Consider the following 16,856-nt stretch of genomic DNA (forward strand, 5'->3'; position numbering starts at 1 on the left):
CGACTGAGACTTTGTCGGCGGCATTTTCCTTTTCATCATCTGTGCACTAAGCATTTGAAGGTGGCGGTCGCAAGTGCGCCGGCAGCGCCCACCCCACTATTGGCAGAGTTACCCACAGCGACCACCGTCACTGTTGAGCCAATTAGCTGCTAAGAGGGCCTTCGAGCAGCCGCAACACAATCAACAACAACAACAGCGATAACGACGACCCCTGTAGACCATAAAAAGGGAAGGGTTTGCATGAGAGAAAGAGGGGTAGCAGGTGGGGAGCTAGACGAAAGAGAAAGGTTTGGTCTGCGCGAAAACATATTTTCTTCTGTCCCGATTGCGGTGTGATTTCTATTCGCACTGATGTTATTATTGGGCTTAGCTAGCAACCTCTGCGCCAGCTCCTGTTATTTCTGCAGCAGAAATAACAGCGACTTGTATTCCTCAAGCTATCGTACCCGACAAATCTGATCCACTGATCTGGCGATCGTCTGCGATGCCTTGAGTCGCGTATCGTCATCGCTTACTTCGCTTCTGACTTCGGAACCGGTCACCCACTCCGTACTAATGAAGTGATCAGGCTTCTCCCGGGCGCGCGGACACGAGCCTTGAAGTGTTTAATTCTTCCCGCTTAGATCCGCAGTGCCCATGGTCACCGCAATAAGTCTGTTCGTTTTCCCTCTTATGTATTCCTCTTCGCCTATAAGCGTTTCTTTCTCGTTGAGTAGCCGCATCGGCGCTTCTTCTAACATCTTTGACTTGCCCACCATTGATAACTTAAGGTGCGCGTTCCGCTCGAGCTGGCACTTTTCAAAAGTCACTTCTGCTGACAAAGCCTTCCCTACGACCGTCACCTTCTTCTGCGCCCTAGGACGCCTCCTCTCCTCCCGTGTTATGGCAGAGCTGGCAGTTCGGCAATGCGAACTCCTAAATTCAAGCTGAACTGGAGTAAACTGTGCTGTGTTTTAATAACGATGATGATAACAACAACAGCGGAATTAAGTAACATTTGCTAATGGAACGACAACAGCTCCAATGAAGTGACAGCTATAGCCCCGCCGATGGGCAAAAAACGACAGCACGAATGGTTTCACGTAATTCTGTTGCCGTTGCTCTATTGTTCGGCAACACTACGGCTGCAGCTGATGTTTCTGCCGCCATTGTGATCAGCGTCAATTAATTCATCGTACGGTGAACGAACGAGCCGTTGTCTTTTCGTTGCCGCCATAGCGCACGAGCAGTCAGCTTCGTCCGATTAACTGGTCATGGCGATGGCAATTAAATTGCACCGGCTTCGTATCAGTGCGGACGTATACGTACGAACGCGCTGATCGTCGCGGTTCGACGAAAGTCTTCAAACAATGACAGGCAGAACGCTCGGGCTTGTCCTTACTAGCGGTAGCAAGATCCTGCTAATCGAACCTAGAACAGATTTTACGCTACTTTTCCCGTAACGACACGTACTGACCCGGGCGTACTGCACACATTCGATGCTCACATTGTCTCTGTCAGTATAATATCTTTATTATAGACGCAAGGTGACCAAGTTGAATAGCCGACAAAGTTCAATGTAAACATATGTACGAATAATTCAAGGCGCATTAGCATATGCATCGTTTGCCATTCAGAAGCCTTCGGAAGTTTAGACCACGTCAGACATAACACACTTCAACTCGTTACTTCTCTAGTGGACGGTATCGTTGGAGAGGGCTTGCGCCGTGTCCATTTGCTGTCGCCGTCTTCGATGCCCAAGCAAACAAACTACACAATATATCATAAACTTACAATTAGTTAACCGTACGTATAGTTTTTTCAGCCTGAGGACCTGATCCGTCACAATGTCTATTGGCAGCACTCAGGAACACGTTGCGTTTGAGCGATTGCATAGAAATTAAGCTTCAATAATCTTCGTCATCACGTTATTCTGCTTGTTGCTCACCGGTTCGTCAACACTTCGGAGGCACGTCATCTAACATCAACAACATCTTCTATCCATAATTCAACAACGTTCACCGAAGGTCAAAATCCTACTCAGCATAGACAAAACAATATCCACTGAGCTCTTGCTTAATCCAATCGATAGATTGAAGTTTCTTATAGAGTTTGTTGCTAACACCGCTGTGGGCAAATAGAGCTCTGCGCCTGGTTTTGTTGGCCTACTCGATCGTCATTGTCCCGACGTCTCTCGAACCGTCCAGCAGTGAAGTCGTCCTCTCTGCTTGGAAAGGTATGATTCGACCGAGCTTTGACACGAAGGTGGCGGTCATGGACACGGCTGTCGTACGAGTGAGTGGGGTGATGATTTCGCATTTTTACAGAAGTAGCAACAATTGGGGCCCATATACCGATGGCAGTTGTTGTTCAAGGAGTTTCCATTTGAATTTGAGCTACCGATAAAATAATCGGGTCGCTATAAAGTTGGCAAGTGATGGCCACAAGGTCGCAGGTGGTTTTCCGAAGACAAACGTTAACGATAGTTGTAGTAGTAAAATCAAAGGGTTTGGAAACAGTCTCCACCCAATGTATTTCATGTGAACCAATGTATCCAGAGGACATCTATAAAACCGTGTTTACTGTGCACACTGCTTTAAATGGACGTCCCTTACCAGAGACTCATTGGGTAGATGTCACCTGAGAACGAAGTGCGAAGCTAGTGTGAGCTAGAGCGAGGGCCAATCCGCTTGTACCAACGCCCGGTGTGCGTTGCTCCATTCATGGATGTCATAGTTTTCGATAATCCATCGGACCTCATAGACAAACGCGGCAGCGGCAGTAACAGCATTGATTTGCTGGTCTCTGTCAAATGATATTCCTGCATAAAGTGGTCAACTTTTCGAGTTTTAGCTCTCGTCGCGTATCTATACCATAGTGTTAGCGTTCAGAGGCGCTGTTTGATCGTGCTTTTCTGTTAACGTTATAGAAAACAGGCGGCCGCATAAAGTGTAACGCCTCGATACGACGCCGTGTATCTGGGCTACACAATATTGTATTTATCAGTGCAAGCGTTTGCTTTCGTCGCGGGTAGACCTCTCATTGCATGTTCGGTTGTTACACATTTATTTACTGTTATTGATATGATACCAGTAGCAACTGGCGTTGCTGCTGTTATGGGAAAAATTATGGTGGCAAAATGTATGTTCAATGAAATGACTCCTGTTGGGCAACTGTGGCAGCAACGAAGGCAAACATGGCTTCCGAAAACGCAGAAGTCACTCACGATCTTCCGCTGGCAAAAAACTTGAAATGTTCAATTTTATGGTAACAGCACTGTCGGAACGAAGCGAGGAAAACTTAAGCCTGGCAGAAAGCTCGTACCACACTGATAAATCTGTCTTCGCTTTATTAAGTAACGCCACCTCTGGTGTGTGCGGAAATTTGGATAGGTATATGGCCTTTTCGTTTGCTATCCATATGCTAACTCCATCTGGAAAACCATCTGGAAAAATCGTAACTAAAGCCGATATTTATATATCTCAACAAAACGCGGAAAATTGCCTCTGTCAGTAGTTGTTTAATCGCATCTATGTTATTATTTTTCTACGATTTACTGATTTTTTATAGTTCTTTTTAATTTACTGAAGTGAATATTTGGGACTTGACGCGCCTTAGGACCGTACCCTTTATTAGCTTGCTGTTATTGACACTGATGGGTAGGACTAACGTGTTTGGCCTTTGAAAACATTGCTCGCTAAGTTCCAGCAAGCAGTCGTCTCGTGTTGTACCTAAAAGATTGTGGATTGGTAAATATATTTCGAGTTTTAATGCCGGTATTTTAGTCGTACTGTTTCGTACTCTGTATGGGACTTACTTTAGTTTGTGTTGTTCTCATGCCCTTATTCAAACTCGAAGCAGGCCATCTATCTCTTGACGACGCTGGCGGCGACGATATTACTATCATATTGTCAGCCAACGGCCTTGGGTAATCAGTGTAATTTTATCGAAGACTCTTCTCATGCCTAAAAAATTATGTAAATGCCTTCAGACAGCAGACTGAAATGACAGCGACTTAATGTAAAAGAAGGCCATATTTTGATTAATTTCTAGGCGTCTTTCATAGCAGATTGCTCTTGTGCTACCCTGGCCTTGTTGCCTGCTGATCTTGGATGTGTCATCCACCACGTGAGGCATCATGGCATAGCATGCCAGACTAATCACAAAACAGCTTCTATGAGACACTTGTTGTATACTATTTTACGTTTCGTACTTTGAGGGGATTGCGCCCTTTGTGTGAACAATACTGGTGGGCATTTTGCAAGCCGTATAATAGTACTACGGTAAACACGCTATACCTACGATAAGGACAAAAGTTTCGCTAAAGGACCAAGGACCAGGAAGTGAAACCAATCGATGCGGTTATTTGCAAAATAGTAATATTCTATAAATAAAATAGTAATATAATATAAGAAATATATGCTTATATAAAATCGGCGTGTATGTAAACACGGAATTGAGTTCCCTTAAAACGTTTGTTCTGCTTTTTTTTTCTATTTAAATTAAAAATAATTGAGCTGGAAAACACATATTAATAAGCGTATTGGTATCTCGAAATATTAGCTTTTAGAAATTCTTTAAACCATTATTGTTGTTCCAACGTCGGCGGTGTAAGAAGTTCCCCCCCAACACAACTCCAGTATTGGCTCTTATGTTCATATTACTGGTCGGCAATTGCAAGTACTTTAATTTGTACTTCTTGCTTCGCTCTCCCCGTGAAGCGTCTCTGACTGTCCAGCGTCGAAACGCACGAACGCAGCTTCCAGCGAGTCTTCCTCAACTCAGGACACTTATGCCGAAATATAACTACCAGTACGACAGCATTTCCACTAGGTCTTTCTCATTTGCAGCCCGACCCATGATGATCTCGACGGCAGAATTGTTTAATGACCATTGACAACATTATGACACATACATAGGATTGCTGAATGATGATCGTGCCTAGAGCGTTCCTATCATGCTGTATCCTCGTACCGAATAGTCCCCAGAATCGTCGGCGGCTGGCAGATCATTCGATCCAATCGGTTATGCATTCAGTGGCCGTCTAGCACCGAAAACAGAACGTCCCCAGTCGTCTCTTCGTCGCTGATCTCAATCTACTTTCTGTGGGACCGTTCGTCGAAGCTGATGATGGAGTCTCACAGCCTAGGCTTGGCCTAGCCAAGGAGAGATGGCAGTGTTGGTCGTATTGGCAGCGATTCCCGTTGCCTGCCGACGGCCTGCCACGCTTACAGGCTCATCTGGTGGACGACCGAATATTGTAGTGGTGCCGAGTCCACCGCAAGTCGTCTTCACCGTCTTAATGAGAAATCAGATATCATCGATACGAAGCGATTACACACGTCTGGATTTAGTGGTCTAGTGAATCTTAATGCATCTCAGCTTCTTCTGAGCTTTGTCCGCACTACTACGGAAAACACCGATGACAGTGAACGGACAACGTGACATATTCCTCCCCACCTAACCCAACTATTCGCAGTTGGCATAGGCAGACAAACGGTTATGTCGTATACCCCCGCCACCAATCCGATCGTTTTCCTCCAATGTCGTAGTTTTGCCATGCCGCTCTCATTACAGCTTTCGACACGCTGTCATCGGAGCGGCTTCGACAATGGTCCGCCGCCTGATCCAACAATCCGAGTCACTGGGAGTCTGTATTATGATTATCTCCCGAACGGGCCCCCGTTCTCCTTCTTTCTCTCCCCCGAGATGGAGCCACGACCAGCCGGTGTCTATTACCAATCAGGGGGCAGCAGCTGTGCTAGCTGAAGGCGCGGCAAAACAAGCGGCGCTACGAACGGCCGCCCTCTAAAATCGTTTCGCCCCAATGTTCCTACGCTCTCCGTATTTCATCCGCGTCCTCTCACATTGCCTAGTGACAAGCAATGTACGAGGCGCTGGCCGTTCAGCCGTGGTCACGCTAGAGAAGAACTCGTCCAAGGGCCATCATAGAGAGGACTATAAAAGAGTGGGGAAGTGCAACACGTCAATGGAAACCGCTTTCACTAGGAAAACTGCTCTGCAGGCCAGAACGGGAAACGAATTCCGGACTGTTCTCAATTACAACCATCGCAGCCATCGAGGAGGGATGACGATTGAAATGGATAGGAGTCAGGGTCAGTGTTAGCACTCGGCTGCCATTTCGATATGCGGATACAATCGACACGGTAACGGGAAAATATGAGACGACGCCCTTAAACCGTATATGTGACCTCGTTTGGCGGCAGATAATACCTCTCAGGTCACCACCTCATTTTGTCTATAACCGTACTTATGCAATCCTTACAACATAAAGAGATCAGAATCGGTGGTATCGACAAATATTCATTTGACAATAATATCAATATTATAAGAATAGATATCAAATTTTGCACAAAAAAACATTAGTTAGTGACATTTTGTTGCCCTTATTGACATACGTATTTTCCCGTTCTCATAAAGGTGTATGAATTGCGTATTTGAAAAAACAGTTTTATAGAACTTGTCTGCGCATGAAGATCTCAGCGGGAATCTGTAGCAAACTTTCGATAGCGCTGTTCGTCGATCATCCAGTCACTGTAGCTAATTACGTAGCAGAAGGAAGTTTATCCTGTATGGGTACGTATGAATATGTGTGTCTTCGATACTGCTATGAATTGCCGCGTCAGCATAGATCGAATCCAACAACCCCGTTCCGAACATTTGATATATCGAAGTTCAACATCTCTCTAGTTTCTGTGAAGACACGGTATCGTACATAATATTCCATATGCCATATCGCTCCGCGCAGTTTTATGTCTTAACTGTCGATGATTTGAATAAGGTATATATTATAGGTATATAATAGTCTGCTCTTAGCAGTGAGAATAAATTATACAATCCAGAATGGTACGAAGGACGGCTGAATCGGGGAGAAAACAGTGCTGTAAAAGCGTGAAACCAAGGGTGGGCACCAGCAGTAGGCGGGGCCCCCTACTAATGTCTGATGAGCTGATTGCATGCGATACAACCGCTACTTCGATGATGCAGCGACGATGCGAGTCGGTCTTGTGCTCGTGAGCCAAATCATTAGATAGGAATAACCGTTACCACTACCGCTCCTGCCTCGGCCTTCCTTACAGCGACTTATAACAATAACGTCTGCAGCGGTGAGTCGTAGTGATAAGGCCATGTTGCTCGGATCGACCAAAAGCACCCCCAGCCGCAGCGGACACTCGCCTCTTCGCGCCCCCCCACCTCGCGGATAGCAACTTATATGGCGACGTCTCACAGCTAAAATACGATAAAGCTGTAGTGATTATCTCTGCTGCGTCGAGTCGCTCCCGATTTTCCCGCTGCTGCTGTCGCATAAAGGACTGCGTCAAGGCTCGGTAGTGCGTGGAATTATTCAGCCGGCACCGCCTACCCATGCAGATTACATGGCGATCCGGAGAACCTAAGAATAGCTTAAGGCGGAGGGGCAGTAGTCAAAACTGTTTTTCTTTTCATATCTGCCTGCCTTCCGCTTTACTCAATCCCAGTTTCTGCCTGCCTGTCTGTCTGTCTGTCTGTCCCATAGTGATCCTGATTTGTTTTATCCTGCAGAATCAACTGAGTAGTGTCATAATTTACACACCAGAAGAAACCACAAGAAAAAGAAGGGGGTCTGTCCAATGTCGGCCTTAACGTGCGCGACCCGCTCATCTAAACTAATTTACTTCCATCTCAATTGCACGTTACATGCAATTATGCCGATGTGGGCATATATATATAATCCTGGCAGAGTATCCGTGCATGCGTATACATTGTAAACAGGGTTCGCATACCCTCCTCCCACATCTTCTCTGTGATAACAGCGTCACTGTTTTGCACAGGCCAACAAGCTACTCAGAGAGCATTCAGCACAATCAATAACATCGTAATAACTTATTCTAGCTTGGTAGCGCAAACGGGCACATTGATACAGGAGATCATGTCGAGTTATGATAAGTTGATTGTTATCAGCACAACACTACGAGCGCGTACGATTTATGACTTTTCTGGGCTACCCAATAATCTGAGCTACACACGTTAAAAGTGAACAATGAGAACGAACGACAAAGAAAGGGTTGTATGCCTAATGTATTTGACAATACGAAAGCACAGATCGTTTCTCGCGTCTTTCAATGAACGACGAAAGTAGAACTTCAACAATATGTCGCAGGAACAGTCACTTTCTTCTTAATATTTTCTATAGGGTCTGTTCCATCCATAATAGACCTTCCCTGTCTGCATATTGAACAAACAGGTCATCTAATACAATAAAACGGTAGAACTCCTTGTTTCAAGCTATTCTCCCGTGTCTTGCAAAGGAATATATTATATTATTATGTAATTTTCATTCAAATACTGAAAGAAAGTACTAACTAGATTTATTATAAAATAAAACTATAACAATAAGGTAGGGAATTCGTGCCTGATATTTATTGCGCTGACAAATGGCTAAAGCTAAGGGCGCAGATTCTTCCTTGTAACCTTTTAATAAACCTGTACGCGAAAGAAACCTATACGATTTAAAGAATACTTTTCCTCGGTAATGGTTCGATTAAGGATTCGATCGAGTAACGGTTCAGTAATGAAACCGAATCGTATTATCCTATGCTTTCATATAGGAAACATAGTTTCGTGCGCCCTGTGTACCCGCTAATATTCTTCACTCTTGATCCCACAAAATAGTACAGATGCATATAAGAGTTGTGTGCACACATACACAAACAATGATTTTATTACGCGAATGGTATGTGGGCCTCAGGTACTTCAGAAGGCACTTCGTATCTACGTTTAGACGATTCGCGCCCAGTTCGCGCCAGGCCGCTTAACCTACTCTAAACCGGCACACTTGATTGTGTCAATCGACATTATCCCTTACCCCAAACATTCTTTGCCCTCTTGTGCCGCAGTATGGGTAGCTTCTCCTAAGTGCACCCCCCGTTCCCCACTTGGATTATTGTTTCAATGGTAGCTGCCTGCGCTCAGGTTGGCTCACATTTGTTGAGGCGCTTAGGAGCGCCATTTTCGCGGTACATCGCATCGAGGTCACATTTGACTACACCGATTTGTCACGCTCGCTCGTCCTTTCCCTTGGCTAGCCGTTTCGTCGTTCCTCAGTGGAGAACGGAGGAGGGATGCAATGTAAATGCCAGTTATTGGGCACACATGCTTATCAGTTTTCACGGTTATACAGCACCCCCAAGTACTCAACAAACTGCTACTCAGCTTCTTGTCATCGTGCAGCTCCGCAAGTCGCCAAAAATGATCCGACTAAGGCTTTGTGATACCTACATAAGGCACCGCCTTCCTTAGATACAGAGGTTAGTTGTGCAAGCGGCCTCAAAGCCAGTGCAGTCTTTATGGGACTACTAGACACTACCGGACTAAGTGGAGAAGGCCACTGTTGGCGGAGAGAACGAATAGTTTCTGCTTCGATACCTCGACGACTGGGATCATCAACAACATCAGCAGGTTGAACAAAAGTGGACCACAACGACGACGCTATCTGTCATGCAAACCCACATCATTAAACCGCCCCACACGTCACACCACTCCCTTTTAGCTCGGCTCAACTCTCAGGGCTCTCACCAGTTTTGGGGGTCTTGTAGGACGACCTCAGTCGGTGAATGCAAAATCCAACCCCCAACGCTCGGTTCCTATTCCGACTCGAATTCAGCAAGCTAATATCCCAACGCGCTGGCGTAAGCACTGGTGCAACCAGAGCAGTGTTCGGGTGCAGCACCCCCTGAATTGTGTCTGCCATCATCCACCTGCGCAGCAGAATGGCAGCGCGTCGTGTGACGTCGGTTAGCGAATCAGTGTAGCATTGCCGGGCTCCAACTCTAAGCTACGACCTGTGCGGAGTGCTCGGGTACGCGTTGTCGCTCGATGAAGAGGCAGGAGTAGGCTAGCGAGTAAGTAAGAATGGCGACTGATGGCGGGTCATACGGTGCTCGAATATCTAAGAGGTGAGCTTTGTCAAAGTCAGCTTCGTTAGCTCTTGGGGCGGACTAGGAACGACCAATCGGCGGAAAAGGGACATGAGAGCTAATTGTTTCAATCAAACCTGCTCCTCTAACGGACCCCCCTTCGACGAAACCTCAAGGGCACCGACCATTAAACCATGGCTAGACGATAAGGGTGTCCTGTCGACTTGGCTGACGATTCTGAAGGGGATGACTAGGATAGCCATGATGGTGACTGAGGTCGGAAATACAAAAAATTGGTTCTATTCTTTGCGTATTTCTTTGAATAACGACACTAAAGATATATAACAATAAAACGACATAATTTAGAAACTATATTATTCAAGAGAGGACTATCTGTATGCGTCTCTCATAATGAAATTGGGTCTTCGAATTGCTTGCAGTTATTGGCGTGAGCATGGAGAACAAAGCTGCTAGATCGTCAACAATTGCAACCTACTTATACTTTAGTAACTTGTTCGTTTCGTATTAGTATTTCACTTTAAGTTATATACTATATTGATTGTAGATCCATTTATTTAGCTATCTATGTAATTACGACGTTGTATTTTGGCTAGATAGACGCCGACGGGTTAAATGTGACAATAAAATAAATGTACCCACCTATTTAATTAACCAATGGCTTTAAACTGCAACGCAGGGTTGTGATTAGTCCATTGAAACAGTATCGTTCTTTTCGTTTATGCTAGACACGCTCGTAGACTTCAGCTTCTGCGAAGCCATAGAGGCCAATCGTATCATGTCGAAAGGCGGTAATCCTACAGCAGACGATTACATCTTCATCGTGTCGTGGGTGGTGTGCAATGCTTATTTGATTCATTACTTCAAACGTTCATTGAAGAGAATTCGTTGTTGGCTTGTCGACGCGCAAAAGCGTACATGCACACGTGTACACAAACGTGCAGCCATGACTTAATTTGTCTTTGACTACAGCTCAATACTGGTCGTCTGGGTAGACCAATGTATTTTTAGTCTTAATCGCCGTGTCTTAGCGATGTTTCGCGCGCAGTAGCTTGGTTTTTTTTCTGCTAATAATTAGCTTCTGGCCAACCTGGCCTCCACCTCAGTCGTGTGATTCCAGCCCAGCCATGCGTTATGATACCCAATAATTTTAATTTTTGCAGCCATCACCGTGGTCTTCGTTGTTTTTTTTTGCGAACAAACTTTTATGTTTGGCGTTATCATCATTGCCGCAACAATTATTCGTCCTAAGTTGGCACACTAAAAGTTTTTTTTTTATTTTTAGAAAACGAGCATTAATACCCAGGTACTATATTCTACTTAGCTTTTAAATTTATTTCTCGTCCACCGATTGCGCAAAAGTATATCGTAGTAATAACAGCGTGTATAATTCGCAGTAGAGCGAACATATCCAAGCAAGTTTTGTAATTACTGATTGGCTCAAAGCAACGCCAGTCTAAACGTCGGAATCGGGCCAATATTTATCCGCTGAACGAATTTGAATTTCGCGTTTGGCTATGAAAGATCATCGTCATCATTGTTATTCCGCTCAACAAGTATTTAATTATCGACTAATTGCTCCTGTTAAATTTTCTAATATGACAATTTATAGTGCGGAGCGGGAACGCTACTTTCTACCTGGCCCATTTCTGAAATAAGAGCGATGAACATTGAAGAAGGCGCTTCATATAATTTATATAGCCCGTCTGAGATTTATCATACCCAAGATTGAAAAAATTGGTTGGCTTACGGCAAACAAGCATCTACTGTTACATGTATACAATACAAAGAGGCATTTTTTTTTCTTTACTTAAGCAAAATATGCATAAGGAAGATATAAAGTTAGGTCGGAACTCGAAGGACAACAAGATTTTGGCAATCAATCAATTGATGAATGAAGCGCGTTTTTTTTTTCGACAAACGACGGGATCGTGGCTACTTGGGGCTTGTCTAGGGTGACGTTAAAAGTATCGAAGTTCATATCTAGCATTTTCGTTTAGTTACTCAGCAAGTGATTCTTTCTCATCAGTCCGTTTTAGCCCCTGGTTGAGTTGGCGTTAGAGATCTACGATGAAGGGTGGTGCGTTGGCGACAAGGCAAACAAGTCCGTTCTATAATCCCCGTCAATTTATGAAATAATTTGGGGAATTATGAATTCATGCCCAACAACAATGGTTATGTTAATGGCACAGCATCATACAGCATCCACAGAGTGCGATGGTGAGAGTAAGACCAAAGCTTGCCAAGCTTCCAATTTCAAGCTTGCTTGAAATACTATGGTTGGATAATATCGTAAGATACTGGAACGCTACAAGGTCATAGGTTTTCTCAACTCGACCACCTGAACAAAAAGAATCATCGAATATATGAATGAGATAGTGTTGATCCTTTGGCAACTACGAAGTTAACTTCTTACGTTATTTACTTAATAGTTACATTATAAGATTTGGTTCTATTTAATAATTATTTTTCTTCAATACAAACAGTATTTGTTTATTTCATTTTGGTATGATTTTAGTGTAAAGGAGATCATCGTTCTGGATAACGACATTATAATGATCTTTTTTTGTTTACGTTTGAACTATCGAGTGTTTTAAATTAAGCAGAAGAGTTCGTAGCGGCCACTTCAGCGCATTATATGTTTCAGTTGTAGTACCTGTTGCCCGTCCGTGAGGCTCCTTTGACCACCGTAAATGCCCTCGGTACGGTCTTCGTATATTGAGCCAAAATAAAATATCTGCCTCAGTCTAGGATGCAAATTGTCCAGCTGACCCGTTGTATAATGTCGTCCTCGTATGTGCAGTTCGTCCACTTATGTAAATTAGGGGTTTTCCACGAGGGCTCCTTTATAGTAATGCTGGCCGCCGACGGTTTCCATGGCCCACAACTTGAATTTTCATCTCTATGGCAAGTGGCTAAGTAAATGAAAAGCTGGTCTAAAGAAAAGTTTTTGTCCCTCCAATTTTCTCGTGTCGCGCTAATACGGCGCGCAAGCAACATCGGGCCCGGTGGCCGGAGCTGTGGCGTGGTGACATCACAACATATGCTGAACTCGATGACACCTGTCATCGTTGTCTCGTTAAGGTTGTCGATAAGCCTCGCTATCAAGGCCCCGAGGTGCCATCGTGGAATACGGCAAAAGTAAGCACCAATAGTCTATCGTACAACTTGAGATTTGCAATACCGAACAGCTTACCAAGTTTCAATGTACTTATCGATGTAGGCTAGTCTCCACTATGGCCGGCAGTTCGTCGCTAATAAACAAGTTGATCTTCTCTTCGACAGGTTTCTTTTCGAACAGGTATTGATGATAGGCCTCCATGGTCATTGCTTTTGCTTTGTCCAAAACACTGTTTAAGGTATATACTAGCTGCTTTCTCGGATCCTGGCAGGCTGATCGACATCTCTCTACGCTCAACATTCTATATGTCCAGTTAGTTACTGGCTTATCTTAACACAGACACATCATTAGCAACGACCGAATTAATATTCTTCACATTCATCATCAACGAAAAGACATTACATTGGTCGCATGTAAACTTTTTTAGCTAAAACTATAAACTATTACTGGATACAAGCCTGAAGGAGATCGTCCATCATTGTCTTCATTGGCAGTGTCGAAACTAATACTGCCTCTATAGTTAGCGTGACAGAGTGAGGGTTTCGATGGTAACAAAGTGACTTCTACCAACTACTAGTTATACTCAAATAAATAATAAGAACTTCACTATAACAGATATGTACGAGGTAGGAAAAACCGGTCGCTGAAACAATTTATAGAAACGAAACTTTTGTATCGTTTTCGAGGCCAGAACTCAACATACACAAAGTATGAACCAGTTAGTAATAGACAACGAACACTCCACTATGCCAATTGAGGAACCATATTGTGACGCTACTGGCCGTGCGTAACAGAATGCAGCACAATCCTCTTGCTTTTTCTTGGTAGACAACGTCTACCTGAGCAAGAAGCGGCGCAGGAAAGCGCCTGTTCCTTTGCTTTGTTTCCGGCAATTCCGGAGCGTTCACATCTGAAACAGTCCAATATCTATTAAAGCCACTATTATATCATGGAATAGGCAGTGGTCATTGTCGGTTAAATCAAGGATATCAAGTTAATATCAACTTCAGTTGCGAGCTTCACTCCCTCCCTCATACCGACACATACTCCGGCGCAGGAAAAGCAAACGAATCGGAGCGAGTTATTAAGTTTGCTAGCCGTCACCTGTCTACAGGAAGCAGTAATGCCTTGAGGCGGTGTAACAACAGTGAGAGCTTGGAGCCTGAAGGGCTGCGAGCTCCGGTCGACAAAGCGACAGTGATTCTAGATGTGGTAGGAGGGGAAGAACGCAGCAAAGCATGGGATGGGGCATTAAATAAAAGTATTCTTTTCTTATATACCAAGAGCAACAGCGGCAGACGCGCTGAGGCCAGGTCTTTCCTGTGAAATTAAGAGAAATTGCTTCTGAGCACATAGCGCGAACGGATGAAGCGTACGTTCTAAGCAGGTTAATCTTAGTGGCGGGCCCTGGCTGCCTGAGGATTTCAACTGTGGCGGAAACCCGACAGGAAGTAGGTTCTGAATCAACGGGGTTGCTTGGTTCGCCACGAAAGGGCTCTGGGTGAGAGCGAAGGAGGGGAGCGTAGAAGCAGCCTAAAGCGTCGACACCTCACTGGCCATCTAACAGATGTACATTAGGCCGAACTTGGCTTTTGTAGTGCGCTCGGTTACCAAATGCTTCGTAACTGAATGCCATGACGGCTAGGTGTACAACATGTACAACGACTATACACAGCGATGTGGATAGACAGACATTCGAGCATGCCGTGACATTCGTCCAAACGACAAAATGCCATTACTCTAATCTGGCTCACTTTGACTGGTCCTGTTGTATTCGTTCTATAAAATAGATTCGCTGACAAATCCATTCAACTGCGCTTCTGACTGATCATCGGAAAGGCATAAGCGTGTAATATCATCATTTAGCACGTTGCTAGTTTACCACCATCCACAACCGAATCTGCGATAGTTTTAAGTTATCGTAGCTAATTTACCGTTGTTCGAGTTGAATCGCCTACCATACACGAAGGTTTTATATAGCTAAAAAGACCTTCGTTTAAGTTACCTTAGCATCGGGACATTAAACAAAGCATAATGCGAAAAATCCGCTCTTCAATCTCAATGGGATCTTCTCAATGAAAATGCTGATCGGTTTTTTCCCCATAACCCTTCAAAGGCTTTGTTCACAAGTTTAAACATTCATTCGGTTCGGGTAGGCGTATAAGGGTGTGTACATCGTACATTTCCAAGTAGAATATACTTGCGACCTCGATACATTTATGACTCGTCATTCACTAACCAAACCCCCGAGTATGTCGCCGGGCTCTAAGTTATTGCAATCGGATGTAATCTAGCTCCCTAGGCGGTAATGCTTACCGACGTGGCCGTTTGCTGTGTACGTTACGAAGCACATGGGGGTTGCCACTGGATTAATATGACAGCGACAGGATCGAAGCCATCACAGCGTACCTCTGTGTACACGATTGATACCTCGCGAATGTGTCTGTATATTTATAAATGTCTGTGTGTCGAATAGTAATGGCCTCTTCTCGCTGATTGTGCTAAGGTAATGTGACTAGTGTGCGTGCTATTGTTGGCCATTGGCACACCTTCCAAAGGAAATAGGCTGCTTGCCTTAGGCTAGGTTATCGCAGTTTAAGACCTTTATAGCTGTACATTAAGGTGATTTATATCTATAGAGATCTATAAAAAATGGCACAGTTCCATACCAGATGTACGTTTGGAAAAAAGAACGCATCAATTGATATTACGCTGGCAATGCTCGAGTACTGAGAAAAGTGGTCGAGTATATTAAAAACGCACTTTTGTTATTTCTATTTAATTTGGTGACATCTGTAACCTGTGCCTAGGGTTCAAATGTAAAGTCTTTACAAATACACGTGTGTTATTGCATGACGGGTAGATTAGAATCGATCGAATAACGATTTTCTGATTGAAGCCAAGTGCTGGGTTAGGAAAATGTAATGGAAAAAAAACGATGAAATCTAGCATTGTTAGACACGACGCCTAGTTACATATCACTCCAAAGCTGTCGTAGTTTATCTTAGAAAAGGGTAATTGGTCTTGCATATCTGCAAGATCTGACTGATCAGGACGACACTAGAGTATTAAGACGATAGCCGATAAGTGCAAACATAGTTAATTCAATTACGATGCACCCAGAAACATTTGATAAATTTGAGGCCAGATTTTTCTCATCGAATTTAGACACGCTGCACTACTTCGAATATTTGTGGTAAGCGTAACGATTAATAAAGCACACACAGGTATTTTGCAACGCTTTTTAACAACATTATGGATATTCGCCATTGACTATTGTCGTCTCGTACAGGGTATTTACCGTCCTGTCGCAGTTAGTTCGAGGTGATTACCAACTAGAATAATGCTACTATTGGCTTGCCCACCTCGATCTGTATCAGCAACCCGCCAGATTCTCGCCTCTTCAGCATTGCCACAATCGAATCATAGATACCGGCTACTCTTGGCTTGCCGACTGGATCTGTTTATTTTAACATTCACTGGTAACACCTAGTTTAATTATCTCGGCTCCGCACGAATCATCATCTGTACAATATTTGCATGGGTCGAAGTCAATGCACTGTTTGCATGAAAAATAGCTGCACGACCGCCGTCCGCGTGCAAGCTAAAGGTTGCCTTTTGAGCGTCTGCTCCGAAAGCAGACGATCGATCGCAGCGACGAAAAACATTGAATACGATAGAACTCTTTCGAAATCAACGTTTAAAGGCGATAATTGCTCTCATCAATTTATATGAAAGGTTCAACTTCTCTATATAGTACAGTTGTGGAGCTGCTTTCAAATAAATACATTTTACAATAACGCATTTGAACTTATCCTGAT

The 16,856-nt window shown here is 44.1% G+C and overlaps 1 protein-coding gene across 1 annotated transcript in view; it reads right to left on the reverse strand.

Annotated features, from left to right (window-relative positions):
* Positions 1-16,621, reverse strand: part of LOC111267222 (uncharacterized) — a 56,028-nt gene extending 39,407 nt beyond the window's left edge. The window contains exon 1 of the mRNA XM_086971228.1: positions 16,401-16,621. Within this exon, the coding sequence (XP_086827354.1) occupies positions 16,401-16,445 (45 nt within the window). The 5' untranslated portion in view covers positions 16,446-16,621. The remainder of the gene's footprint in view (positions 1-16,400) is intronic.
* Between the last annotated feature and the right edge of the window lie 235 nt (positions 16,622-16,856).

Source organism: Varroa jacobsoni, unplaced genomic scaffold, assembly GCF_002532875.2.
Source record: "Varroa jacobsoni isolate VJ856 unplaced genomic scaffold, vjacob_1.0 scaffold_1157, whole genome shotgun sequence".
NCBI lineage: Eukaryota > Metazoa > Arthropoda > Arachnida > Mesostigmata > Varroidae > Varroa > Varroa jacobsoni.